The sequence below is a fragment of the Scardinius erythrophthalmus genome (genome assembly GCF_964197995.2).
Source record: "Scardinius erythrophthalmus genome assembly, chromosome: 13".
Classification (NCBI taxonomy): domain Eukaryota; kingdom Metazoa; phylum Chordata; class Actinopteri; order Cypriniformes; family Leuciscidae; genus Scardinius; species Scardinius erythrophthalmus.
This window is the reverse complement of record NC_138233.1, coordinates 13,251,739-13,278,847: the sequence shown is the minus strand read 5'-3', so window position 1 is coordinate 13,278,847 and position 27,109 is coordinate 13,251,739. Positions and strand designations below refer to the sequence as shown.

The following is a 27,109-nucleotide window of genomic DNA, read 5'->3' as shown; positions in this document are numbered from 1 at the left end:
TCTCAGGATGAAAATATCTCTCTTTCCCCCTTTGGATTTAGATCTTGGCACAGACAGATATCAAGAGAGCCATCCCCACTTCTCTTATTCCAGGGATGTTTATAAATTTCCTTAAATGTCCATTCAGCCACTGTCACTTGTTTGCTCCCAGAATATCTAAAGATCAATTGCAGCGGATGTCATCTGCTCCCATAAGCATGTTGTATACAGATTAAGTATAGGCTATGTTATGTAAAACACAGCTTCGCCAAAGCCGCCCTTCTCCCAAGAACGTATTTCTCTCAGAGTGATGAAGATGCAGCAAAACAACCTAAACTTCAGCACACACTGTTTATTTGGAATAAAATGAAGCTTTATTTCATGACACACGCTTGTCAAATGAATTTATTTGACCGACCACCAAACACAGACAACACTTAAATCGCTTTGACAATTTGTGAGAAAAAAAAAAAAAATCCTGTATTTCTATAGCTCACACACACACAGGAAGTCCTAAACAATCTTGTTTGCACTGCTGTTCCCCGAGGAGTTGCAGTATGTTGTTAAATCAAGTTATCCGGCATGCGTTGAGTGTCCCTCTGTGCTCTCAGCAACTTGCCTGTGTCCTCACATTGAGAATATGAAAGAACAGATAGAACAAACTATTCTTGGCGCAACCAACTCCCAGATGACTTTTTAATCTACTCAAAACATGTATTAACATCATTTTAAAGAGCATCTATTATCAACATCAAATCAATCAAAAGCTTCAAAAATTGAACTCATATGAAATGTAAACAACTTGGAAATACGTTTTGAGAGGGAATCCCAGCTTGAAGGATGCTTTGATTTGCCTGAGTACACTTGAAAAGAGTCTCTGTTTTATAAAGTTGTTGGCATTAGTGCCTCCCCACCAGGATGAATGCTGCTTTCAAAGACTGGATTCCTACCTCAGCCACAACAGATAAAGACACCATATGTTTCACATTGAGCGTTCACAATATAACCATGTGTTTTATACAAGTCATAGTAAAAAAGCTCATGTTGTGTTAGACCTCAGAGAGCTTTACTTTGACCTCACCACTGCCCTACAAGGCCTTGCTTGCTTTCCTTTCTTTTAGTGTCACATGGACAAGATAACAGTGTGGTATTTTCCTTAGGTTTCTTTAAGGTATGGTCACATTGTCCAAAAAAAGGTCCGTTGTCAATAGTGTAGTGATGTATAAAGCAGTAACACTTTACAATAAGGTCCTAATTAATTAACCAACAATGGCCAACATAGTGTTACAGTATTTATTAATCTTTCTTTGTTAACGTTAGTTAATAAGATAACATAAAAAACATAGTTAATAAGATTCACATAAAAATGAAACTGTTCATTGTTAGTTCATGGCAGCTCTGGTCCATTAAATAATATGCAACTTTTTTTCCAACTCAGTAATTTCGTCTTATTTTCCTGTAAAAATTTCTAAACGTTCTTAATTCAAGATACATTTACTTGAGATGCTAAATGACCTAAGTCATTAAGTCTTGTTTTCTAAAAAGATTATTAAAATTAAGTGAGCTTTTGCTGAAAACAAGAAAAAAATCTCCCAATGGAGTACAAGAAAAATAAGCCTTTTTTTCCCCTATGAATAGTTTTTTTTCTGACCTCATTGGCAGATTTTAATTTTATTTATTTATTTTTATTTTATTTTTTAAGCATAAACTTATTTTGATTCATTTTGATCAATTTCTCATAAAACAAGACTTAATATTTAAGTAATTTTGGGCAACATTTTATTTAACAGTGTCCCGGTTACCTGTTACATGTACTTACCATAGTAATAACAATAAATTATGCATAATTACATGCAACTAACCCTCAACCAAATCCTAAACCTACTTAAATATATAATTACACTGTAACAATGACACCTTAAAATAAAGTGTAGCCTAATCTAATTTTGCTTCTCAAGTAAATGTGTCTTGATCTAAGATGGTTTAGATATTTGTATTGTAAAACAAGACTAAATGGCACGTAAAAAAATAATAATATATATATATATATATATATATATATATATACATAATTATATGAATATATATATATATATATATATATATAATATATATATATTTTTTTTTTTTTACGTGCCATTTAGTCTTGTTTTACAATACAAATATCTAAACCATCTTTTTTTTTTTTTTTTGCAGTGTTAAATTAACATTGACTAAGATTCATGAATGCTTTAGACATTTTTTCATTGTTAGTTTATGTTAACTAACATGGTTAACTAATTTGAACAAACTGAACCTTATTTTAAAGTGTTACTGAAGCAGACTTCACACAGATAAGTCACTTTCAAACAAAAAAAAAATCCTTATGGAATATCTATTAGAAATTTTTTACCCTCATGCTACATTTCGGATCGTCCACGACAAATTCCCCAAACAATGGTAAATGTGAGCTGAGCGCACCTTTAGTCTATGCCACACCGCTTTCCCACACCAAACACTTTTCAACGGCATCCAAAAGGCCCAAACTCTAATGCACCCTGACACACATTTCAGACAGGCTATTTCTCCCAGAAAGCCCTCTTTCTTTCCTGTCACAGCCGTCAGCTTAGACTGACTGTAATTCAGACAAGCATATCTAAGCGCACGAGGGCATGTTCAGCCCGAGCTGCCTGAGACTTCCTCCTTGAAGTGTAAATGAGATTTGTGTCCCTTGGGATTCACATCATGTCTGTAACAAAACTGGGTTGGTGTCTGGTTGACCTGAGATGGAGGATAAAGCCGCGTCGAGAGGTCTGCAAAGGTGCTGGGGTTTTAAAAAGGTTCAATACGAACCGCATAACCACTATGGCCTGATACAAATGTGTCACAACAGGGTGCTAAAGAGCATTTCACCTAAAAGACACAACAAAGGCTAAGGCATTTGAACATGATTTTATACAGGTGCACTTTGCAAAAAGAAACAGCTCAGACAAGGTTATATTACTTACATGCTCCAAGCCATTTCATTTTCACACAAAGGAAATGTTAAAGATGACATGCTTTATATTAGATGAGTTATGTGAAGTCTTTGTGCGAAATTTGCATAATGTACCTGGCACAGGGACTTTATATCTGAAAATGAAGGTTCATTTATGTTTGCTGCACTTTAGCTTCTGAAGATTTTCTCAAGATAAATCATTTTAATAAATGTCTACTTGTAGAAATGTTATAGTGGCTCAGAGAGAGCTATATGTGACAGTTTGTCTATTCCTGGAGCTCAGCTCTCATGTTATAGTCTGAAGCACAACAAAATATGATCAAAAAGAGACATATGTTAAGATTTCAACATTAATCTGACAGTTTTAGAATGAAGCAAAGAGGGAAAAGGTTTGTTTTTACGCTATAGCTGAGTGTTCATCACAGCATTACTTAGTTGTCAGAGGTTAAGTAATGAAAGTAGGAGTGAGAGGAATTCGCAAACGATAAATTAACAGCAATGCTAAACTGATGAATTACAGTAATACCAAACCCATATTTCAGTAAGTAAGTGTTTCTCCAACAGCCACTTTTGGCCCTGTGAAAAAAGAAAGAAAGTCAACTTTCTTTTTACACATTTTTTAAACACTTTTACAAGCACCACAGGAAAATACTGTATTTTTTTTCCGCTAACATTCTTTCTAAAGATTTTTCCAACAAATATCTTTTACACTACTTATTATATTACATATTATCATTTGATAGCATTCTGTGGTGGAATTTTGAAATGTCAGATGCCTTTCTCTTGCTCCAGTATTTGTAAAATAATATGCACAAAAAACGTTTGCATAATTATATTCAAATTATTATTAAATAATGCAGTTATTATTATAGACAGTTATGAACAGCACATGTTGCATGATTTGAGAAAAATGCAGCTTTGAAATGCAATATTTACCTTCATATTTCCTTACACATCACATTATATTACATTTAACATATAATAAATTACTTTTTTACTTATATTTAGTGTGGCTGTGGGACAAGGGTAAAAAAATACAATTAAAAATACAGTAAAAGGCATTTAAAAAAAGAAGCCCCCCCCCCCCAAAAAAAAAAAAAAATTCTCCATGGTATGATCCGTTGAAATATGTTCATTTTAATAAAAATAAATCCTTGGGACATAAAAGCCTGACTTTGATGAAATACTTGAGTGCTAACGGACAGGGAATCTTTACCATGTCCTACAGTAAATCATTCATCAGGACCAAGAGGGTCAGAAAAATAATTTTAAACATCATATGTATAGTAAACTAAACATCATGGGAAATGTCAAATCCCCATGCTAATAAGGCATTTAAGCTTATATCTCGGTTCAGAGGTATAAGGCACGTCCTCTTTCTCAGCTCCGGTACTTTCCCCGTGGCGTAGAGAAGGTGATTCGTTCTTAGTTCCCACAGTCTGATGATTTGGGAATTAAAAAGTCCCTAGCATCAGTAAAAAGCTCACTTCTCATCTGTGCTTAAGCCTGACATGCTTACATATTTCAAAACCAGAGCACATAGACTACTGAAGTGAAATATAGTTGACTTGCTGTAAACAAGCAATCTTGCGACAAGCAATCAAACAAGTGATCTATTCTGCGAAAGAACACAGAAGGTGGCAGATGGACTACTTGTGGCAGATGGACTACTTCCCTAGTGAAAAAAAAGCCTATGCCAAAATGTATTTAAAATACATTTATTTCATGCATAATACATGATACTGATACAATACTTCTATATTGCACAATGCAAAATGTCTTAATATTAATCCTAAAATGTGTTTTAATTTCACTAATAGTAAGGAAAGTATGATCTATGCATAATTTCAGTCTTTAAATTCAAGATATAGAAAGTGTACCTAAAGTATACTTGCAATAGTTACATTTTAACACAATCAAATATACTTAAGTGTATCTTTGGTTGGATCTCAGCACTATTTCCAGATAAGAAGTACAAAATTAGTTGTTCCAATTTAGCAGACTTTAAGTACATCGATAACAACTACAATTGAGTAAAAAGTACAATTGCAGGGTATTTATATTAAGTACATAAATATGTAAATGTATTTGTTGTAGGCCTATACTTAGGATGAAATAAATGTATTTCAAATGCAATTTGGTATATATATTTTTGCTTGTTTGTTTTTTGTCTTCAGTTTTTTTGGCCCTTGGTCAGTATGAATTGTCACTAAAGATGAAAAATAAAAATAAAGGTTTTGTGTCCCATGGACAAGTCACACGGCATAAGGGTGAGGAAATGAGGACAGGCTTTTCATTTTTTGGATAAACTATCCCTTGAAGAGTCCATGATTTGATCAAAGTTTATTCTGTCCGTGCTGTCGTTCTCCCCTGAGGCTTTTAAGTCAGTCAGTCCCTATTTCCATTTAAAGCCACTCAATACCACCTGAACTCTATATAAGACTATGTTATGTGAGCAATGCTTAGAAAAAAGATTATTTTCAGTTCTCTCAAGGCATTGTAAACTGATTTTAAGTGGATGGATTTGTGTTCTTATTTCAGGGCACCAGCAGATGCCATGGGTTTGATTAATAACCAGGAAGGTCAGGAGGTTGTAATGTTCCCTTGCCAAAGAAAACGCCTTCCAGGTGCTTGGACAACCAAAAAATCTCTATCTGAATATATTCTCTGAAAAAGGACACTGAAGATACTTTGTATGGACGATCCCTCATGCCAAGCATCAAATGTACTATAGTGTCTGGCTGCACATTAAGTTTAGTCGAAAATATTCTCTTATCACGACTCAGATGCTTCATGTCTACTGAAACCCCCAAATCATAATAAAAGCACTCTGACATGAAGAACAACGGGAGCTTAATTAATATGTATGGGCAAGTTTCCTGGAAAAAAGATTAACCCTCAGTATGGACTATTACGCTGTCAAAAGAGATTCTACACTAAAAACACCTCCGACTAGGATCAATATGAATTAGAGAAACAGCTCTATGTTTTATTCATCTCATTCCCCAGCGCTATGTTGAAAAGAAGAAGCAGAATCTCACCTGTCAAACTAGTCTCAATTTGGTGAACTAATATTATTGTTCTAGACAATTTACAACACAGCAGACATGAATGGAAAATGGCAATTTGTCAACATTTCAAAAGACTGATAATATTTAGCTAATGCTGGAGAAACAAAACCAGAAAAATAAACGCTGTCAAATAAACTTGAATGTGTGACAATGCATAGGGGAGAGTGGGGTGATTTGTGCCAGGGGGGGAAGTAGTTCCACCCCTTGTTCTGGAAAACCATAGAATAATTTGGTCATGTGACCACATAATTTTGAAAAGCAATCAATTTTACTCATCCTCCAAAGAAGAGAGATACATGGCATGAGAGTTAAGCACATTTTAGTGCAAAAAACTGTTTTTTCCCTTTCAAAGTAAATTTTCTATGATTAAGGTTTTTTGATTGTAGTGTCTGGACAATTATAGACAAGTTTGAAAACATTTCACACATGTTTTAGTGCTTTAGTAGGCTACACAATGAGTCTATACAGTTAGCATGATGTTAGCTCTTAACTGCTGGATCATGCTAATTATTCAAACTTGTGGGTCTGGGGTGATTTGTGCCAAAGGGCATGGGGTAAGTTGTGCCAGAGCCAGACCACCTAGAGACCTACATACTCACAGGGGATAATCTTGAGAAGTGAGGAGATGGGCATGCCTCATCAGTGTTTGACTTAGGCCTGCCTGCTATTTGTTTAATTTAGCTAACACTGATTTCAGTTTTGAGTTTGCACTATGTTAATAAAGAGAAGTTTTATTCAGTTTTTAAGTGGCCTAAGTCACAATAGGATGTTTAGAAATTAGCCTAGTAACTTTATTCTTATGTTACATAATTGACAGACAGCGTTCTGTCAACAGGCATCTATTGCCAAAGCCTTTTTTGCCTGAAATGAATCACAAATATCATATATTGTGTTGCTTTGGTGCTCTAAATGGTTGCTAGGGCGTAGCTTGATAGCTTCACAATGATCCTGAGAGACTGATTGGTCGTCTGAGTAAAATGAGTCCGCCCCCTTGTCTCTGTGACACTGTGATCCAGAGTTGTGTTCAATACAAAATCCCTATGCAATTGATCATAGTAGGAAAAACGCATGCTATGGTATTCCAGGGTGACAATATCTAAATAAACCTTAAATTAGTAATTTTGTATTGAATTTGTCTTGCTTTCATATAGCATACGGTTCATAACAGTAAAATGTTCTGTTTTACTTCAGAAAGCACTGGCACAATTTACCCCAACATATTTCCCCAAAAGGCACAACTTACCCCGCACCAGGGGCAAGTTGTGCCATGAGACCACTTTTTTCCCAAAAGCTATATTTCTGAAACTATTTATTTCAGATCCAAAGTTATTATTCTCAGGGATGCACAACATCCTGAAATACATGTACATCCTTAAGTTGAGGGCATTACTGTCATGGCCTCACTTTAAAGTCACTTTGAGTAAAAACTGGCACAACTCACCCCACTCTCCCCTAATGTTGCAGTAGGCCTACATAGGTGGCAGGTTATTGCAATACTGGTGTAGGAAAATCATTTTTAAATTGCATACAATCTACTATATACTTTTTAACATTACTGTTCAGCAGCTTGCTATTGAGTGGTTTCTTTCTACCAAAGAAACTTACCCTTAAGTAGCTTTTTTTGCAACGCAGCTGCTAATAGCTCATTGCTTTCAATGGGAAAGCCTAAACCATTTCTCAATATAAAACATGATCAAACACGTAAAAGTCAGATAAAAGTAGCCTATAGTCACAATAATTTATCAAAAAAATTACAAATCACAAAATCATGATGGAAATGAATGCCTGATGAACAACCATTATGTTAGCGTTTGCCACGTTTGGTTTTGGTTTATGTTTTAATGTCTTTTATTTTGTAATTCTCACTGTCATGCTTCCTGTTTGTCATGTGCTTCCCTTGCCCTTAGGCTTGTTCGACTTGAACCGGCGCTGCACAGACCAATCGGTGAACGACATCAAAATACCGCGAGAGAGATTAGAGAGCAGATGGCTCCGTATGCTTTTCAATCGCTCTCGCGGTACTTTGATGTCATAAACCGATCGGTCTGTGCAGCGCCAGTTCAAGTCGAACAAGTATCATGTAAACATGTATCTTGATGTGTGCTGCCCCTTTCTATGTCTCAAGGTCTGATTGGTTGTTCTAGTCATGTGTCCTGTGTTCTCATTGGTTCATTGTTTGATTGTTCTCAGGTGTTCCTTGTTAGTCATAAGTCTCTCTGTATAAATAGCCCTCATGTTCCCATTGTTCTCTGTCAAATTACTTGAGAAGAACTGTAATAATTAACATAATTTAAGGACAGTGATTATATATATGGCGTTGGAAGCAAAAAATGTGGGTCGTCATCCTCCAGAATTTTTTTACTGGAGTAGATTAGGGGTGTTCCCGAAGCCAAATACCTTATCTAAAATCTCTATGCAATTATGAGTGCGTAAAAATGAAATGAACGCAAATCCGCCTGCATCTCTCGGAAATCAGAGCTTGGCAAGAGTAATATCAACTGAAATAGGCTACTAAATCATGTACATGTTTTACGATATGATATCGTATATTATTGTATGTATATTTAAATGATTTAAGCCTTGTACAATATGATACTCGAATGAATGGAATAAGCACAGCACGATCACAAATCAAACAGCGCATTAATTGCAGTCTCTGCGCGTCTCCGTCTCTCAGCAACCAAACCAACTCTAATAGCCTATAATCAACTAAGATTCATGTGCATTAATTACTACTTAATGTCTATTTAAATGTTTTAAACTTCGTATTATATGATAAGCAACACGATATATTTATTTGTCTCACTCTAAGAAGCTGATCCTCGCTTTCCCCGTGCGTATTTGGCGCTCGAACTGTGATGTTTTATTCCACTGCAACTTTGCTGGCAGCGCGTCGTCTCGTTTTACGACTCTCAACTGTGTGGTTACAAAGTATATTACAATGGCATCGAACACCGCTCAGCCAATAATAATCAAGAACTGGAAATGTCCGTTTTTATAACGTGTTTTGACACTTTTTTTCTGGCTATAGCATGAGAACACAGACTCATTGTTTTCATTTTGAAAACAGACATATGCGCTGAATTAGAGACGGTAAAAGTGAGTGGGTCCAAGTTCAACATGATTGGTCTTAAAAGTGGGTGGGTCTTGTCTCACCCATATACAATGGTTCCGAAGCCCGCAGTTGACTCCGGCCCACACTCAGTAGGTGGCGATAATGCACCTTAGTTGGATGCCAGTCGCCATTAAAACAAAAGAAGAAGAAGCTACAACTATAGCTGTAGTAGAGCATGATGCTAGCAACGCCAAGGTCATGGGTTCGACTCACAGGGAATGAATAAAGATGCGTACAATATAACTTGCTGTCAGTTTTAAAAAAAAAAATATGTCTGCCAAATGTCATAGTAAAAAAATAAAAGTAGAACAAAGACTGGGACCTAAAAAGCTCTCCATTTCCTGGCACACCTTGAGATTAAAACCTCCTGTCTCCAACCCAATGAGCTCATCTTCAGACTCCACAGGAGATATGCTAATGAAGTCTTTGCATGAGACACATTTGTGTAGCAAAAGTGGCATGGTTGTTCTGTGGTCTGGTCTGGTCTGGGTACAAGTGAAAGCCTGTGATGCCAGAAATAAACCTGTGATGTCACACTAGTTTACTGCATGCTTCACAAAATGTTCTTGAAAACTTTTTCTGATTTTTTTCTTTCATGGCTTAATTGAATAATTCAAACCTTAATTCAAAATTAATTTTAAAAAATCTAGTTGGACCAACAAAAGATTTATTTTGACAAATGTAACAATGTAGAGTTAAACACTATACAAATTCAAATTAAGTAAAAATAAAGTAATTTGACTAAACTGATTTATTTTGAAATTGTGTGTAAAAACTTTCTTCAAATAAATTCATTTTTTTTTAGTGTACATTTAACAATTAAAACAGATCCTCTCGTTTTGATCACCAATAACTTTGAAATAAATTATTATCTGACTAACGTTTGTGGGGTTGTATCTATTTCTTTCCCATTTTTTAACCTTTTTAAATTATTTGGATACATGGTGTCTTTCTAAATAAATTTGAGGCTGACAAATATGGAAATGTTATTTAAAAGTTTAAGACACTCTCCAGTTCCTCCTATGGCTATAGCATTTTGTTTGCCTCTTCAGCACTCTTCCTCTGTTTAAATAAATCGACATTCAGTTTGGAGAGACTGAAGCAGAGATGGGCGGTATTAAAGGCTTACCCCTGAGACAGAGACACTTATTTTCACATTACGTGAGAGCATCAGAATGAAAACATTGCTCATTAGTAACTCACGCAACGCTCTAGTCATTTATTAGGAACCTGACTCAAGCGGGCAACCAAAGTGTCAGCAATGGAGAATATTTTTCTCCAAAATGAACCAACAAAATGAAGATGAAGTCACACTGTCCTCGGGAATCGGTTCTGTGGATGCGTATGAAGAGTCACCGGTGTTTTCAAACTCTTCCGAGTTAAATGACACAGGACTCGAGCCTCTCCTCCTGTCCCGTGCCGTCCCGCTCGGCTTGGCTTTGGGGGCTTTTATCATCTTCGCGGTGGCTGGAAACATCCTGGTGATACTGTCAGTTGTGTGCAATAGGCACCTGCGAACTCCAACTAATTATTTCATCGTAAATCTCGCTATTGCCGACCTGCTCCTGGGCACAACTGTGTTACCCGTATCAGCCACCTTGGAAATATTGGGTTACTGGGTGTTCGGGAGGATTTTCTGTGATGTTTGGGCCGCTGTGGATGTGTTATGTTGCACAGCATCCATCATGAGTCTGTGCGTAATATCCATTGACCGTTACATCGGAGTGAGCCATCCGTTGCAATACCCCAACATCGTGACAGGACCCAGAGCTTTGCTGGCCATGCTGGGAGTTTGGGTCCTGTCTTTGGTCATCTCTATCGGACCCCTGCTGGGATGGAAGGAGCCTCCGTCACCTGACCACACAGTGTGCGCAATAACAGAGGAACCCTTTTACGCGCTCTTCTCATCGCTCGGCTCCTTTTATATCCCCTTAATTGTTGTTCTAGTCATGTACTGCCGTGTTTATGTAGTGGCTAAACGGACAACGAAGAATCTAGAAGCTGGTGTGAAGACGGAAACGATGAATTCGGGTGAAATAACGCTGAGGATTCACAGGGGTTCGCAGGTGCACGAGGACACCAGCACCGCAGCCAGAAGTCGCGCTCATCAGGCGAGGAATTCTCTCACGGTCAAACTCCTGAAGTTTTCCAGGGAAAAGAAAGCAGCTAAGACCTTGGGGGTTGTGGTTGGAATGTTTACGCTGTGCTGGTTGCCATTCTTCCTCACGTTACCACTTGGTAGGTTTTTATTATACACAGTTGCACAATTTGTCCCCCCTCTCTCATTCATGTTGCCACACTAAGTTGTTGTCACAAAGAGAAGCTGCAATGAAATAGTACATTTTGCGGCTTATTAAGCAAAATGAAATAAATCATCCACAGTGGTCTTAGCTGGTTCAAACTCTCCCAGCCTGATCATCTAAAACCAGCTGGCAGTTAGTTAACAGACCAGCTAGGACCAGCAAAGCAGTTTAAGCTGGTCTTTATTTATTTATTTATTTATTTATTTTACAGAACATATAAAGGTAACATAAAAACATCTAACCATTTTTTAATTAATGATTTATATAAAATATTATATGTGGCAACTTGTCCCAATTAAACAGACTACTTGCTTAAATCAACTGTTAGGTTTATTAAATATACCCTTGTCTTTCTGAAAGTTTTATTTATAAGCTGTTTTCCTCATGGGGACCAAAAAATGTCCCAACAAGGACAAGGATTTCAAATATTGTTTGTGGACATTTTGTCCCCATAATGTAGGGTTTACCAGGCCACACACACACACACACACACACACACACACACACACACACACACACACACACACACACACACACACACACATTATCATTATGCCAGTCTGAGATATTCTTGCTGGTCTTCAAAACCTCTTTAAAACCAGCCAAGGAGACCAGCTAACCACCCTAGGCAATTGATATATTATTTCAGCTATTAGTAGTAATAATAATAAATTAAAGTTAAAATACTGACATTCTTAAAATTGTAAATTCTTAATGACATCCTTCCCTTCATCCTGTTTGGCATTAAACATCTTGATGCCTTGCAATATGCCTGTCAGTATTTGTTCTCATGTCATGTCATTACTTAGGGTCTATGAAACATTAGCAAACAGCAGTTAAGATGAAACAATCTTTACAAAAAGTAATCATTATTACTGTTTAAATTAAATGCAAATAATGAATCATTAACAAATAATGAAACATTGTAATTGGTCTATTGATTCTAGCAAGGATGGCAAGGTAAATGGAAAACTTTTTTTTCCAATTCTATTTTTATTTCATTTTTTATAGGCCTACTACAGGAACAATACAAGATCCAGAACAACTTTATATTTATAATGATAAAAAAAACTGCATAAATAAATAAATAATAATAATAATTTAACATTGCTTAAAAAAATTGCTTAAATTACAGTGGAAGTTTCAATTCTGTGTTTTGTACTCACTTTAGTTATTCAACTAAATAGATTTGTCTTACACTCACAGGAAATACGTACAAATGATTTATCCAACACTAAGCCTTCTGCTGCTGGACGCTTGAGGTCAGTGGGAAGACCGCAGAGTAGGGGTCAAGACAGAATAAATCTTTTTGCACTTTGTTTCCTCGTCCCTCTCACGGGGCCCCCAGTGTGGGGTCCGCTGCATCCGTCGTTTGGCTGTCACAGCAGGGAGTATGAGAACGAGGCCCTGGACCGCAGCCATTCAGACTCGAAGGCAGGTTATGATTAATGAATTAGCGTAGTAGTCATTCCTGTCCCAGACAGGGTTATCTCACCAGGGCCGTGTGCTTCGAAGTTCAGCTGGCCTGGTTCTTAATTAGGCAACTGTGCTTCTCTTTGAATTTAACTTAAGTGGAAAACAGTAGCGTGTTTACTGGATCCTTACAGTGTAGATACAGAGGTCATGTTAACATGAACACATCATGATACAATGTTTCAAGTTAATTTAGACAAGGTCACTTTGTGTTTAAATGAAAATTCTTTAAAACTTTGAATCTTTAAAATAATTTCAATTCAGTAGTGTAAGTGGGATAACGATATATAGCAATTTAGCTTAAAAAGATCTGCTCATAATTGTGGCTCATTCATTGCTGAACACATGAAATACACATGCTAACAGGGATTATGAGTCTTGTTACATAAATCTTTGATAAGTTTCCTAACCTGTCATACTAGACAATGGAAGAAAACCCAGCGAGCCACTTGACTGCATACAGGTTGGAAAAACAGGATGCAAGGATGTGGACAGTATCACAACTTGTTTGCTTCCTCTGAATCCTACTGTTCTAGAGCAGTTACATTCTAGAAGAGTTTTTTTTTTTTTTTTTTTTTTTGTAGTTATCAGGATAATGAGAGTATTTATTATTAAGTGAGCTGCTTTGCTGTGCTAACATTAATTAAGGTCTATTTAAAGTCCATTCATGATTTCTTTAAGAAGGATGAAGCCTATCTTTGCCACTAACTCTCTTGGCCTTCATTCATGAATTCATTATTTCAGCCAAAGTCTCATGGTTCCCATGGTACTTTGAATGCAGGGGGTCAATGCACTGAGGTGCACTGCAGCATTGAGGTGCTTCCGGTTTACACACCAGGGATCTCAGTCTAAAGCAGTTAATGACGAAGATCCACAGCTCTAAATGAAGATAATATGATGACAAAAAGAATCGCATGTGCAGGTACATAAGTTTGCAAGCGTAGATTAAATTTGCATGCGCAAGAGAAGATTTGTTACGAATTACACTTACGAATAACAGTAAAATGCTGCAAATATTTTTTTCTTACACTTGAAACCCGATTTACACCTTTACAAATCTTCTCTTGCGCATGCAAATTTAACTTACGCTTGCAAACTTATGTACACTTTCACAAATTTTACCCTGCGCATGCGATTCTTTATGGCATCATATTCACTTCATAATAATGTAAAAGAACACTTCAGTAGCATGTTATCTTTATTCACTTAGTTCTGTGTGTCCTAAAAACAGAAGCTTGATCATCCAAACTACTCTTGATTGATATGTTTAACCAGTGTCTAATGCACCACGTGCCTTTTCTTCCAAGTTCACATCAAAGAGTAAACACAATATATTCATTTGTTTAACCTTTTTTTATGATTACTTCCTTCTTTATGAATGCTATGCACATCTGCCATTTAGTTTATTGTCAATGACACATTTTTAGTTTCATAACCAACTTGAAAGAGGAACATTTTGGTAAGCAAGCGTTGCTGCCACCTGCTGGATGCTAAAGCAAATAACAGATCTTTAAAACATATAACAGTTGAATAGCAGGGAGAACAATCACGAACAGTCACGAATTGTGCCAGCAGGGGGCACACCAGTCATGTGTTAAATAAGAGAGAGAGTGAAAAAAACGAATCCCACTCACACAGCATGACAGAAAATGGACAAGTTTTCTCTGGAATTCAATTCATGGCTTAGGCTTTCTCTGAATATTGTGTCATTTTCAAATTCTTAACATGATGACAAGTGCAATGTGAATCTAGTTTGCAATTTGAATAACTAACAGAACACTCATGTCATTTGGCTCATTTAATGACAATATCTCATACTCAACCTTTACCGGTGTGCTTTCTCTCTGCAGTCGCATTCAACGCCAGCCTACGGCCCCCTGAAACTGTCTTCAAAATCATCTTCTGGCTTGGTTACTTCAACAGCTGTCTGAATCCCATCATCTATCCCTGCTACAGCCGGGAGTTCAAGCTAGCTTTCATCCGCATCCTGAAATGCAGATGTCACCACAGGAGACGGCCAGGTTGGAGAGCGTACAACTACCAGGGCTCACAAATCAACTCCTTCTACTCACGGCAGGACTCAAAGGACTCTGTGAACTATGGTAGTTACCTAAATGGGAGCCAGAGAACCCTGTCCTCTGCCAGCCCCAGTCCTAGTTATCATACCAAAGGCCTATCACATTTTCAGGAGGATGGACCCAGACATGCCCGGAGCAGGACACCATCTGTGTTATCTGAAAGTACTTTGGATCATCATCTTGAGCGTGTGGAGGAAGATCCAACCCAGTCTGTAGGCCAACCAGATCAAGCTGGAATCAGAAACTGGCCTCAAGAGCAATTGAAAGAGTAAGGATGTCGAACTTTAAGTGGCACAATTAGTTTTGTTTTATTCGCCCAAAGTATTTCTCTGGTCGTGAGTAATAACATTTAAATCTGACATACAACCCCATTTCCAGAAAAGTTGGGACATTTTACTGGGATTCTCTTTAACCTTTATTCAACAGACAAAAGTACAAAAAACAAACAAAAAGTTATCCAATTTTACAAAAAACTTTTCTGGAAATGGGGTTGTACAACCTGGCATTAATGTACATCACAGTGTGAATACTCAGCATTAAAGCAATTTTGCTTAACTATTTCTAATTCTAAATAATGCATTCATTATTTTTAATCACAAACATCAGTGTTGTTCTTGTAAAATTGATTAGGCTTTTTCATCAGTTTAAATTATTCATACCGCTTAATTATACAGACATAATATATATATGAGCAAAGGGAAGGTGATACATTTAGCTAAAATGGTTACAAAATTCTAACCTACTGGAATGAGAAAATGGTTCCCACATTTCAAGAATCTCAGAAAGGATTGTTTATTTATCGTCAACATATGCACTTCAGTGGCTCTTTACTGGATATAGACAATGCACTGTACATTTTATTTACAGTCAATTTCCATACATTTTCAATAAGCACCCATTTTCAAGAAAGAGGTTTCTATATTTTTTTTTTATCAGGCTACTCAATGAAACCCCTTAGGAAAATGTTAAGAAATGGAGATCAGTTTTCTCAATACTGCCTTGAACACTTTACATGAGGAATGTAGAACAAGACTGCAAAAATACAAATTTATACAAGTCTTTAAACAGAATCAACCGTTGACATTCTCAAGCTGCAATACAAGAATTGTTTTAATAGTGTAATTAGAAATATCATGATCAGTCCACATCACTCGAACACTAAACCCCAAAGCAGAAACAAATGGATTGAATAAAAAAAATTAAAATAAATTACACTTACGATTTAGTAACTGCAACTCAACATAAAAAAGTGAACAGAATATGAAAGAAAAACATTCATAAATTGAATTGAATACACTTCCCGTCCCCATCAGCGAAATATCTGCTAATAGTATGCAGTAACATTTAAAAAAAAGAATGTGGCTCTGTTTATACACTGTACAGTTTTGTAATTATCTGAAGGCCTTTAATTTTCTAGTGTTTCCCCCACAGCATTCTGTGAAAAGGTCAGATCCCAGGACAGTTTTGTTTTCATTTTTCTGTCTCTTTCGATGAAGATTTGAATATGATAAAGATTCAGACTGTTGTTGCAGCATCTGAAATGAAATTATAGCATGAACAATCTTACTAATTAACAATGTAATATAAAAATGTACAAGACTCTATCAAGAAATACCCACTGTTTAAAAGGCTCCTTAAGCAACAAACATATTCTTGGTGGTGGAACCACTTTTGGTGGCCGTGTCAGCATGTGACTGGAATCCAATGATGACCTTTGGTGGCACACCTAACCTTTCCTTGTACACACGCCTGTGAATAAACAGATAATAAAATAGAAATTTACAGATGAAGGCCACACATAAGATAATACTGTATGTCTACCTTATAGCCACAAATGAAAAGATTGTAAAGATTAAAGGGTTAGTTCACCCAAAAATGAAAATTCTGTCAGTAATTACTCGCCCTCATGTTGTTCCAAACTTTTGTTCATCTTTGGAAGACAAATTAAGATATTTTTTAATGAAATCTGAGAGCTGTCTCTCTCCTCCATAGGCTTCTATGTTATTAAAACTTGCCGGCCCAGAAAAGTTAGTAAAGACAACGTTTAAAATAGTCCAAGTGACTACAGTGGCTCATCCATCCAAGTTTATCAATCGACGAGAATACTTTTTGTGTGCAAAAAAAAATTAAATAACGACTTTATTCAACTATTCATTTTCTTCTATGTGGGCCTCTGAGTGAGTTCACGTAGTGTAACAGCGCAGCGCTTCTGTGTTGTACATCAGCACGAAGGCTCACTATTGGCAGACACTGGTCAGGTGTGTGATGCACAACACAAAAGAGCTGTGCTGTTACACTACGTGAACTCACTCAGAGGCCCACATAGAAGAAAATGAATAGTTGAATCAAGTCGTTATTTTAGGGTTTTTTTGCACACAAGAAGTTTTCTCGTCGCTTGATAAACTTATGGATGAGCCACTGTAGTCACTCGGACTATTTTAAAGATTGTCTTTACTAACTTTCTGGGACGGCAAGTTTCAATAACATAGAAACCTATGGAGGAGTGAGACAGCTCTCAGATTTCATCAAAAATATCTTAATTTGTTTTCCGAAGATGAACGAAAGTTTGGAACAACATGAGGGCGAGTAATTACTGACAGAATTTTCATTTTTGGGTGAACTAACCCTTTAAAGTCACGATTAAACAAGTAGCGGCAGATCTTTTCTTCCTTATTGGTGACGTACATCCGAGCGCAACAAATTATTGGAAAAGAATAATAATTAAAAAATAATAATTAGGACAGGCACTTGGAGATGTGGGCATGGCACTCAGGGTATGTTAACACTTGTAGTTCGGTTCTCTTGGTTCAGACAGAAGAATTAAAAATACATTTAGTCCTAGTTGACTTAGAGTTCACACTGTACATTTTAGACTGAACCTAAAACCTAAAAACTATTTCCAACAGAACTTGACGAACATCCAAACCAATGCTGTGGTCTGGGCTAAATGAGCTTGCTGTGGGTGTGCATGATATGATGGTATTCTGACCAGCTGAGAGCTGGAAGTGTTTATAAAATGTGTGAAGGAGTCAAAACAGCAGCTGGAATTCCTCCGTTGCACAAAAACACGTTGTTCCTGATGCCTGTACTGAACTATACTGGGCAACGTAGCTTCTATGATGAGAAAAAACAGGTATGATTCAGCATTCTGTCTTTTTTAGTTTGTTTTTGGTACGTTTAGATGTCTGTGGTCCGTGTTGCGTTCATATTTCATTGGAACCGCACCAGATTTCGAAGCTGACCGATACCCACCTTGGAAGTGGACCGATACCCACCTTTTCAGGGGTCTCTGTCCGCTTGTTAGGTGCGTAACAGGGTTAGAATGGCAGTGTTCACACTTAATCAAATGAACTTCACCAGAGTTAATATTAATCAAACCAAACCTGCCAAGTGTGAACACACCCTTAAAAAGTCACCATGAATCAAAATGGACAGTTTTTTTTATGGGATACTGCAGTGTTATTGTAATAGCAAGCCACCATGATCCAATCAATTCCCGATGGGAAAAATCAAGTTCTGCCCTACATTTGTTCTTGTCTGAAAAGCCATTTCACTCGGATATACATCACAAGACTACACAACTTCCATTTCATGCCGACTTTAAGAAAGGAGGCAGATGAATGTGAGTTTGAAGGGGCGGGGTTTAAGCGGACTAAATGAATGGAGAAGTACTGCAAACATCACCAGAGAGAAGTCTGCCGTTTCAACTGAAGATCAAGTTATGACCTTTTGAGGTCAGAAATGAAATATGTGCAGATGAATCAGTGAAAAATAAGATTAATAACATGCATTTCAAAAATAGATAGGGTGAATTTTTAGTTCTTGCTGACATTAACCTAGGTGTTCATATTGGTATAATTTCTCAAAACTATGTTTACCCTATGTGTACAACAGCATCTTTGTTCTCGTAGTCTGTCGTCCATATCGCTATTTTGTCTCCCTTTGTTCGGATGTTGACGACGGCACCACAGACATCATCACTGTGGTCATCAAATGCTTCTCCCACAAGGCACAAAAGCTAAAAAAAACAAAACCAGAATTGAGATAGAGCATCTAAGCCTTCAGGATCTATGAGCACACAATGAATTTTGCAGATAATGCAGTTAAACTGACTAGACAGAGTGCAAACTTACCGTCTCCAACCAGAAGCGGTCCAGGTCGGCTCTGCGCTGCTGTTTGGACAGGGTGATCAGCCAGCGGCCGCCCTGCTTGTTTCTCTCATCTTCCCACATGGGCTCAATGCCATCCTGCTCCAAAAAGTGCAAAAGGATCAATTTAGATGGATTCAAAATACTAAAATATCTTGAGAATGCTATACTATGCCTTACCTTGAAGAGGGAGTAGTCACATCCTGACATTAAGTTACTTGATAACTGAATGTGATTGTATAACCTGGGAACAGAACACCAAAACCTGTTAGTGCCACATTGCTGCTTACAACTAACAATCTGTTTAACCAAAGGTTTTCTTAATCATTCATGCTGTCCATGTTGTTTCGATTCCCTCTTGTTAAACTTACGCCCAGAAGTCTTCCACTGTGTCAAACTTTGAGATGAGACGGAGATTGGCCTGCCATGTTTTGCTTTTGTCATTTTTAAAGAACCAAAGAGCCCATCTGTCCCCAAAAAACAAAACAAAAAAACAGATCACTCTTCCAGATTTTTATTTTGCATTACAATGCACAAAAACCATGAAATGTGTGTGGCCAGGTGACTCACCTGTTCTGCAGAGGATGTTTAATGTAATCTTCCAGACTCACAATCTCTTGCGTATTTTCAGCCTTTTTTTCTTCTTCTGAATTTGGTGGATTTGTTGAATTTTCCTACAGGGAACATTTCCACTACATTACATTTCATTTCTATTACATTTCAAGTATTTTATCTAAATATGTATTAGCCGAAAGTGACATTTCAAACAAAATTCCTATTTTGTTGAGCAGTAAAAAAAAAAAAAAAAAAAAAAAAATGAGAATGAATGAATGAATGAATGAATACATACATACATACATACATACATACATACATACGTGTGTATATATATATATATACACACATTTATCTTTAAATATTAGGGATTAACAACACACTAAATAAATAAAATAAACAGAATAAATCATTCTGGTTCTTCAGGCTCTGAACCTGGCAGAACCTCTAGGCACCCTTTCAATATCCTGCTGCATACTCAAATAACTTAAATATAATACTTAAAGTGTCTCAAAGTTTTTCCTTTAAGACGGGGTTACTGGAAGAATAGTGGATATTCTTCAAAGTTCTTGCAGGAACTTCTTCAGAAAACTGCCCTTTTTTGAAAATGTAGCCTACATAAAGGTTCTCCAAAGGCTGTATGTGGATATGGTGCCTCAAGTATCCTTTCATTTTTACAATAACAAATATGTATGTTTAGAAAGAAAAAGAGAGACCAATAATCTTGTAACTAAACAAGTAAGTTAACTGTGTTAACTGTAGAAATTTTGACATTGACAAAAGGTCCTTTTAAACATTATAAACTGAAAAACTAAACATCTAACAATTTGACTTATTTACTTTTATTAAGTTTTAATAAAAGATCTGTTTTTTGAGCTACATGAAGCGTTGTCCACAGAGACTAAAAACAAACCACACTATAATTTTACTGACACATCAGCAAACCATAAGTCTAGATCACAGAAACAGAGATGGTTAAACAACATGTTAAATTCGCAGAGAAACCATCAAATATGCTCACAGCCCCTCTTTACAGATAAAAACATGAAATATTTAAGATAACACTTTTGCACAATATCCTTCAAACGCATATGTGCGACAGTCAGACACATGAGCTCAATTGACTGTTTGCTTTAAGAGATATCACTCCACAGCAACATATTTGTCCTTGTACACAAACACTGCCCAAAATAAAACACGTATTTAACATTAAAAACTAGCACGGATATCATCACAATGTTTGTAGGGGCACTTATATTGACTCACCGGTTCAGCAGTCGCCATCTTCTACAAATGTGAAGGGTCTTTCCGTGTGTGAAAACACCATTTGATTGGCCAAACTCAAGCGAACATGTGAGTGAGCGAGGAGCACGCGTTTGGACAGCGACCCCTAGAGGACACAGAGAGAAGAGGACTCCCGCCGTAAAGCTAATGGTTGTTTATGATTCATTGCTTGAGCAAACCTTAGTTTTTCAGTTAAGTATTTCATTTATGCATATCAGTACAATAGATTGATAAGTATAAATGTATCATTTTAAATGTTCTTTAACTGAAAGTAGCTTGAAAAAGCGGGAAAAAAAACCTTTCTGAAAGTGATTTTCAACAATTTAGTTCCTCTGTGCCGTGAACTCTGCTATTCTTATCAAATTTGTCACAAATGTCAACATTTTTTAAAAAAATCCTTTATCATCATAATTATCGTGTTTATCGAGAATTTCACCATTATCTGACAGTTTTTTTTAACCAAAGTCTTTTTGAATACATTGATTTATTTTATACACGTATCATATAATTTATTTGGATATTTTATATAGTTTTAATCTCCATTCAAGATTTATAACAGAGCAGATTTACACAGAATAGAATTTGATGCCAAGCCATTAATATTTCAACATTTTAACTATAAAAAAATAAAATAAAAAAGGAGACACAAAATGTTTTGTGTTTGGTACATTTATTCAGTGTGTAACTGGAACTCTACACACAAATAACCATTAATTAACACAACAGTCAACACTGCAACTATTGAGACAAGGATGTTGATGATTAGTATGTCTTATTCATGGCAGGACTCATGTTTGAACCCGAAGGCTCAAAGCTGCAGGACGGTTCTGATACTGTGGAAGACGCACAAGAGAAAAGTTTGCATTAAGATATCAGTTTGTTTCCCACATTGCATTAATATGATATTACCAAACAGCACCAGATAAAAACAGGCATTTTATAAGGCATGTACCTCTTCCCAGCATGCATCAGGTCAAATGCCTCATTGATCTGGGTAAAGGGCAATGTGTGAGTAACAAACTCATCCACCATCAGCTTCTTACTCATGTAGTCATTCACCAGCTTAGGAACACTCTCCACACTCTTCCAACCTTAAAAGCAAAGAGAAAATCATTCTGTTATGAAGTTAATTACCTAATATATTATATTTATAAGCTACATGCTAAAAGTATATATCATAATGCTATCTGAAAATGTAAATGGTAACAAAAATATATAATTAAAAAAGACATAATATACAAGAATAAGATAAAATAATAATATAAAAAACAAAAGATAAATATTATACAGAATTAAGAAAATCATATCTCATAATTAATATAATATTAAAGTAAAATTCATTATAACATTTATATTAAAATATAATAAAATAACTAAACAATAACTAAATTACAAAAAAAAAAATACACCCACCACCAAAAGCTGTGCCTTTCCATGTGCGCCCTGTGACCAGCTGGAAAGGGCGGGTGGAGATTTCTTGCCCTGCCCCTGCCACACCAATGATGACACTGGTTCCCCAGCCTTTGTGACAAGCCTCAAGAGCAGCTCTCTGAATTCAAAAGAAAAGAGGCAATTATAATGGTCATCATGAGCATCCTAAGCCATATACAACTGGCCAATTATGCACTTCACACACGTACAATAGTGGAAACTATACTGTCTCTAATTATGAGTTACCATGGCAGCAATTATTTTGAGGAACAATGACGACTTCAACTAAGCTGAGATCTACAGTTCTGCTGTGTAGACATCTGGATGGCTGTATTAGTCGGCTTTCGTTCATCCCTATCTAAACGGCTGATGTTTCTGCAGTTTTACCATAATTCCAACATTGCCGATGCATTCGAAGGAGTAGTCAACCCCTCCATCTGTCAGCTCCACCAGCACTTCCTGAATGGGCTTGCTGTGGTCCTTTGGGTTCACAAACTCAGTGGCTCCGAACTTCTTGGCAGTTTCAAACTTGTCTGGGTTGATGTCAATGCCAATGATCCTGGTGGCACCGACTGACTTGCAGCCCATTATGACTGCGAGCCCAACTGCTCCCAAACCGAACACAGCACAAGTAGAGCCGGCTTCAACCTAGCAGGGGGAATATGTGTCTATTGACCATGTGACATTAAGACAGAAGGAAACATTCTAGTAATTATAAAAGACATGCACATTAATTAAATAAAGCAGACTTTAGCAGTATTGATGGCAGCTCCGTATCCAGTAGAGATGCCACAGCCCAGCAGACACACTTTGTCAAGTGGGGCATGTTCATCCACTTTGGCCAGAGAGATTTCTGCCACCACAGTGTATTCGGAGAAGGTGCTGGTTCCCATGAAGTGGAAGAGCTGCTTGCCTTTACAGCTGAACCTGGAGGTGTTATCGGGCATCAGACCCTGACCTTGGGTCACCCTAAAAGAATTGCATCACAACTGAGCATCTATAAAACAAATGACAGTTAGCATGAACAAGAACAAGACCTACACAACCATTAAAAAGTCTGGGTCAATCTCTAATGTTTACCAATGTTACCAACATGATATATTATTACAATTTAAAATAACTTTTCTATTTTCATATATTTTAAAAAGTGATGCAGCCATTACTCCGGTCTTCAGTCTCACATGATTTTACATTCTAAAAATGCTGATTTGCTGTTCAACAAACAATTTATCAATGTTGAAAACAGGTGTGCTGCTTAATATTTTTGTGGAAACATGATCTTTTTTTTCAGGATTATTTGATGGATAAAATTAAGTTAAAAAGAACCGCATTTTTCATTTTCAACCATCTCTTTACTGTCACTTTTGATCACTTTATTAATCATGCTGACCCAAAACTTTTGAATGGTAGTGTATTTTCATAAAGGAGAAAATGATGATGGAAAACAATTCATAATTACCTGATTTTCTGACACAGGTTGGTTTTAGGATTTTTACAAAACTTGCACTCTCCACATTGGGGTACATACAGTGGAATAACAGTATCACCTTCACAAAAAGTGAAAGAGCTTCAGGATTTCAGCTCATCTCCCAAAATTGCTCACATTTTACACATTAAATGTCACTGAAGTGAGGGTAAATAGCCTGTTTTGACATGCCTGGTTTGAATTTGGTGACCCCTTCGCCAACACTCTCAACAGTGCCTGCCCCCTCATGGCCCAGGATGACAGGAAACAAGCCCTCAGGGTCACTTCCACTCAGGGTGTAGGCGTCAGTGTGACACACACCTGTAGCATGAATCTGAAACACACAACCACGCAAGACTTCTCACCATTATATATATTAGCATTATTATTCAAAGCACAATACATTTTTTCTCTATACATGAGTTGATTGCTTAATTATTTATAATAAAGAACACAATCATAAACACAACACTTCTACATAAACATGCATGGCACAAGACACTGAAGACAGCAGGGTCAAAACTGAACCTGCTCAGTGTAAATCTGTCACAAAACATGGTGCTTTGAAAGGGTGCGCTGCATGCCGGTTTGTTACAGCTTTAGCAGAGCTGGTGCAATTTAAAAAGAGAAATCTTGTCTATATCAATTATAAAAAGATCTCATAATGTCCTAATATGTCAGTTTAACGGAAGTTTCAATAGTCTTTTAGCCCCATTGTATATCTGAGTGAAACGGCTTATCAAACAATGATTGGATGGTTGTTATTGGAAGGTGGAAGTTATTGTGATTAAAGATTATGAGGGCGCATGACTTTTAAAAAAGTTACGTGCATGGATAAATCATTTATAGTTAACACTGCAATATTCCATTAAAAAAAAGAACTGTCCATTTTGATGTCATGGTGACTTTAAAAACAAAGATTTTACGAAGCACCAAAGTACTCTGTGTCGTCTACAATCTATGCACTTCAAATAACCTATTGCTTTTGTCAAGAGGTACAATGTTCAGATTAATGGTTTACCTTCACTCGAACTTCATGGGCTTTAGGTGGAGCAACCTCCACCTCCTCAATGGAAAGAGGCTTACCAGCCTCCCAGGCCACTGCTGCCTTGCATTTGATCACCTGAGGATGAATCAAAGAAGCTGTTAGCTCATAAACACTGTTAGAAGAGATGCTTCAGTAACTATTTTTCACCTAAAATGAAGGTTATGCAAATCACTTCTTTAGATGACTTTATGTAGATGCTGTGCAGGACGAGAAGCAGTTAAACACAAAAACAAGTGATGTTTAATACAGTTTATGTATAGCAAAATTAGCACAACATAATGTGAATCTCTATTCACATGCTTTAAAAAAAAATCTGTGGTTAAGGAGAAAGGCCGCGTTGAATGCAACAATATAGAGATTAGAATAACATGTTTCTGATCTTTTATGCATGCATTGTCACAAAGCTGAATACAAAAAACAAGGGCAACGAAAAACAGGTCAAAGCAGCACAATGGATCTTTGTATACCTAGATCTGCACTCCTTTCATGCACAAGTGCTGCTACATAACGTTATTTGAAAGCGTTTGAACTAGGCTACATTGTCTTGACACTCGATGTTTTTCACAAATGTTGCACATTTGTGTACATTAAACGCGCACAAATGTATACTATTAATACTTTACGTAGTTGTAGGGTGAGGACAAATTTCGCTGCTAACTTACTTTCCCAGTTGTGTCCATGCTTTTCTTCCACCACGAGAGAAAGGGAAGGAGAGGTGTGGCAAACTAAAGAACAGCTTTCTTCCACCAATGAGAGACCAGGATGTGGTTACGCTTGAGAAATGTACATTGTTTTTCTCAGCGCATGCAGCGCTTATGCATCTAATAGGTCTGATGAACTGATAAATAATGAATCAAGGAGCAATGTTCACTCGATCTAGAAATAGCCTGTCAAAGCATTTATGATGCCTTCTACACTGTAAATATGACACTGGATATAAGGATTAGCTTACACACTTTACGGAGAAAATGTTATTCAACAAGGACCTACATTTACGGTGACGCATTGCTGCCACATATTATTCCCCCTCAATTAGGTCGTAATAACGAGATTATGTCGTTAAAACGACATATTTTCTCGTAATCACTTGATCTTACGTCGTTAAACGACATCTTTGTCTCGTAATAACGAGATGTTATGTCGTTAAAACGACATATTTTCTTGGCCTTATTAGGACATGTGTATAGATACGAAATATGCCTTTATCCACATAAAATTGATAGCCTATCACGCCTTTACCACACTTCTACGTTCAAAAAGCTTAAGCAAATAGTAGCAGCCCCCAATCAGGCAAAATTAATCAATGAGGCCCTTTTTTTAATATTTTATATAGGCCTGTAAGTTTTTTTTAAGCCTAAGCCTAACTTGTTTATTTTTAACAACATTGTGTTCTTATTTTGTTTAATTAACGAAATGTCAGTCTTCATCTTCATAACAGAAGATTCAATAGGCTACAATATAAAAATCTTAAAGATACAGCCTACAATCTTCACATGTATAACGGATTGTCACCTTATAAAAAGTCTATTGTGTGGTGGAATAAGCAATTTTATATAGAAATATATGGTTATCTTAATTAAAATTTTATTTTATTATTTTATTAGTTCATTATGCTAACTCAACTAATTTAATGTAAAGATGTAAATCATGTAAATGTAAATCAACATCTCTCATCATTGGGGTGGGGGAACAGATTTCGACAGCTGAACTATTTGCCGTCGGAATCTGTCCCCCTATGTTTATTACACAAATAGGTTCTAAGATAGTGTAGTGTAGCCTATTGGTCAGTGCCCTGACAATATTTTTTTTTAGCTTTGGGCGACACGAGTTCAAGTCCCGGTTCGTCAAACTTTCTTGATACTATACTGTCCTATCATAATAAAAGGCAAAAAAATATATTCTTTAAACTGATGCAAGTTAAGCTCCATCCACACACAAAAATAAAATCAGCATTTTTTAAGCCATTACATCAACACCTCGCATAATGGGACTGGGGGAACGGATTCCGACAGCTGTTTTTTGCCGTCGGATTCTGTTCCCCCTATGTTTCTTACACAATGAGGTACGAATATTTATCCCATTGCAGATAATACAAGACCGATTAGCCTAGTGGTCAGTACACTCTGCACCTATGTTAATTGCTTTTCAGCTTATTGCGACCTAAGTTCAAGTCCCGGTTCGT

The 27,109-nt window shown here is 36.7% G+C and overlaps 3 protein-coding genes across 3 annotated transcripts; 1 reads left to right on the top strand and 2 right to left on the bottom strand.

Annotated features, from left to right (window-relative positions):
- Positions 1 to 10,296: 10,296 nt before the first annotated feature.
- adra1bb (adrenoceptor alpha 1Bb) lies at positions 10,297 to 15,398 on the top strand. The gene is made up of 2 exons (XM_081382269.1): positions 10,297 to 11,380; positions 14,769 to 15,398. Exons 1-2 carry the CDS (start codon positions 10,426 to 10,428, stop codon positions 15,266 to 15,268), a joined length of 1,455 nt encoding a protein of 484 aa, XP_081238395.1. The 5' UTR covers positions 10,297 to 10,425; the 3' UTR covers positions 15,269 to 15,398.
- A 368-nt stretch (positions 15,399 to 15,766) lies between these two features.
- On the bottom strand, positions 15,767 to 21,073 carry eif4ea (eukaryotic translation initiation factor 4ea). The gene is made up of 8 exons (XM_081382270.1): positions 20,966 to 21,073; positions 19,715 to 19,818; positions 19,516 to 19,611; positions 19,325 to 19,388; positions 19,130 to 19,243; positions 18,875 to 19,014; positions 16,616 to 16,745; positions 15,767 to 16,531 (listed from the first exon to the last, which is right to left on the bottom strand). The coding sequence occupies exons 1-7, from the start codon at positions 20,981 to 20,983 to the stop codon at positions 16,631 to 16,633; spliced, it is 651 nt and encodes a 216-aa protein (XP_081238396.1). The 5' UTR covers positions 20,984 to 21,073; the 3' UTR covers positions 15,767 to 16,531; positions 16,616 to 16,630.
- A 561-nt stretch (positions 21,074 to 21,634) lies between these two features.
- On the bottom strand, positions 21,635 to 25,716 carry adh5 (alcohol dehydrogenase 5). Its single transcript, XM_081382591.1, has 9 exons — positions 25,590 to 25,716; positions 24,901 to 25,002; positions 24,072 to 24,213; positions 23,874 to 23,961; positions 23,164 to 23,383; positions 22,802 to 23,062; positions 22,397 to 22,532; positions 21,936 to 22,074; positions 21,635 to 21,816 (listed from the first exon to the last, which is right to left on the bottom strand). Exons 1-9 carry the CDS (start codon positions 25,605 to 25,607, stop codon positions 21,792 to 21,794), a joined length of 1,131 nt encoding a protein of 376 aa, XP_081238717.1. The 5' UTR covers positions 25,608 to 25,716; the 3' UTR covers positions 21,635 to 21,791.
- Positions 25,717 to 27,109: the final 1,393 nt, after the last annotated feature.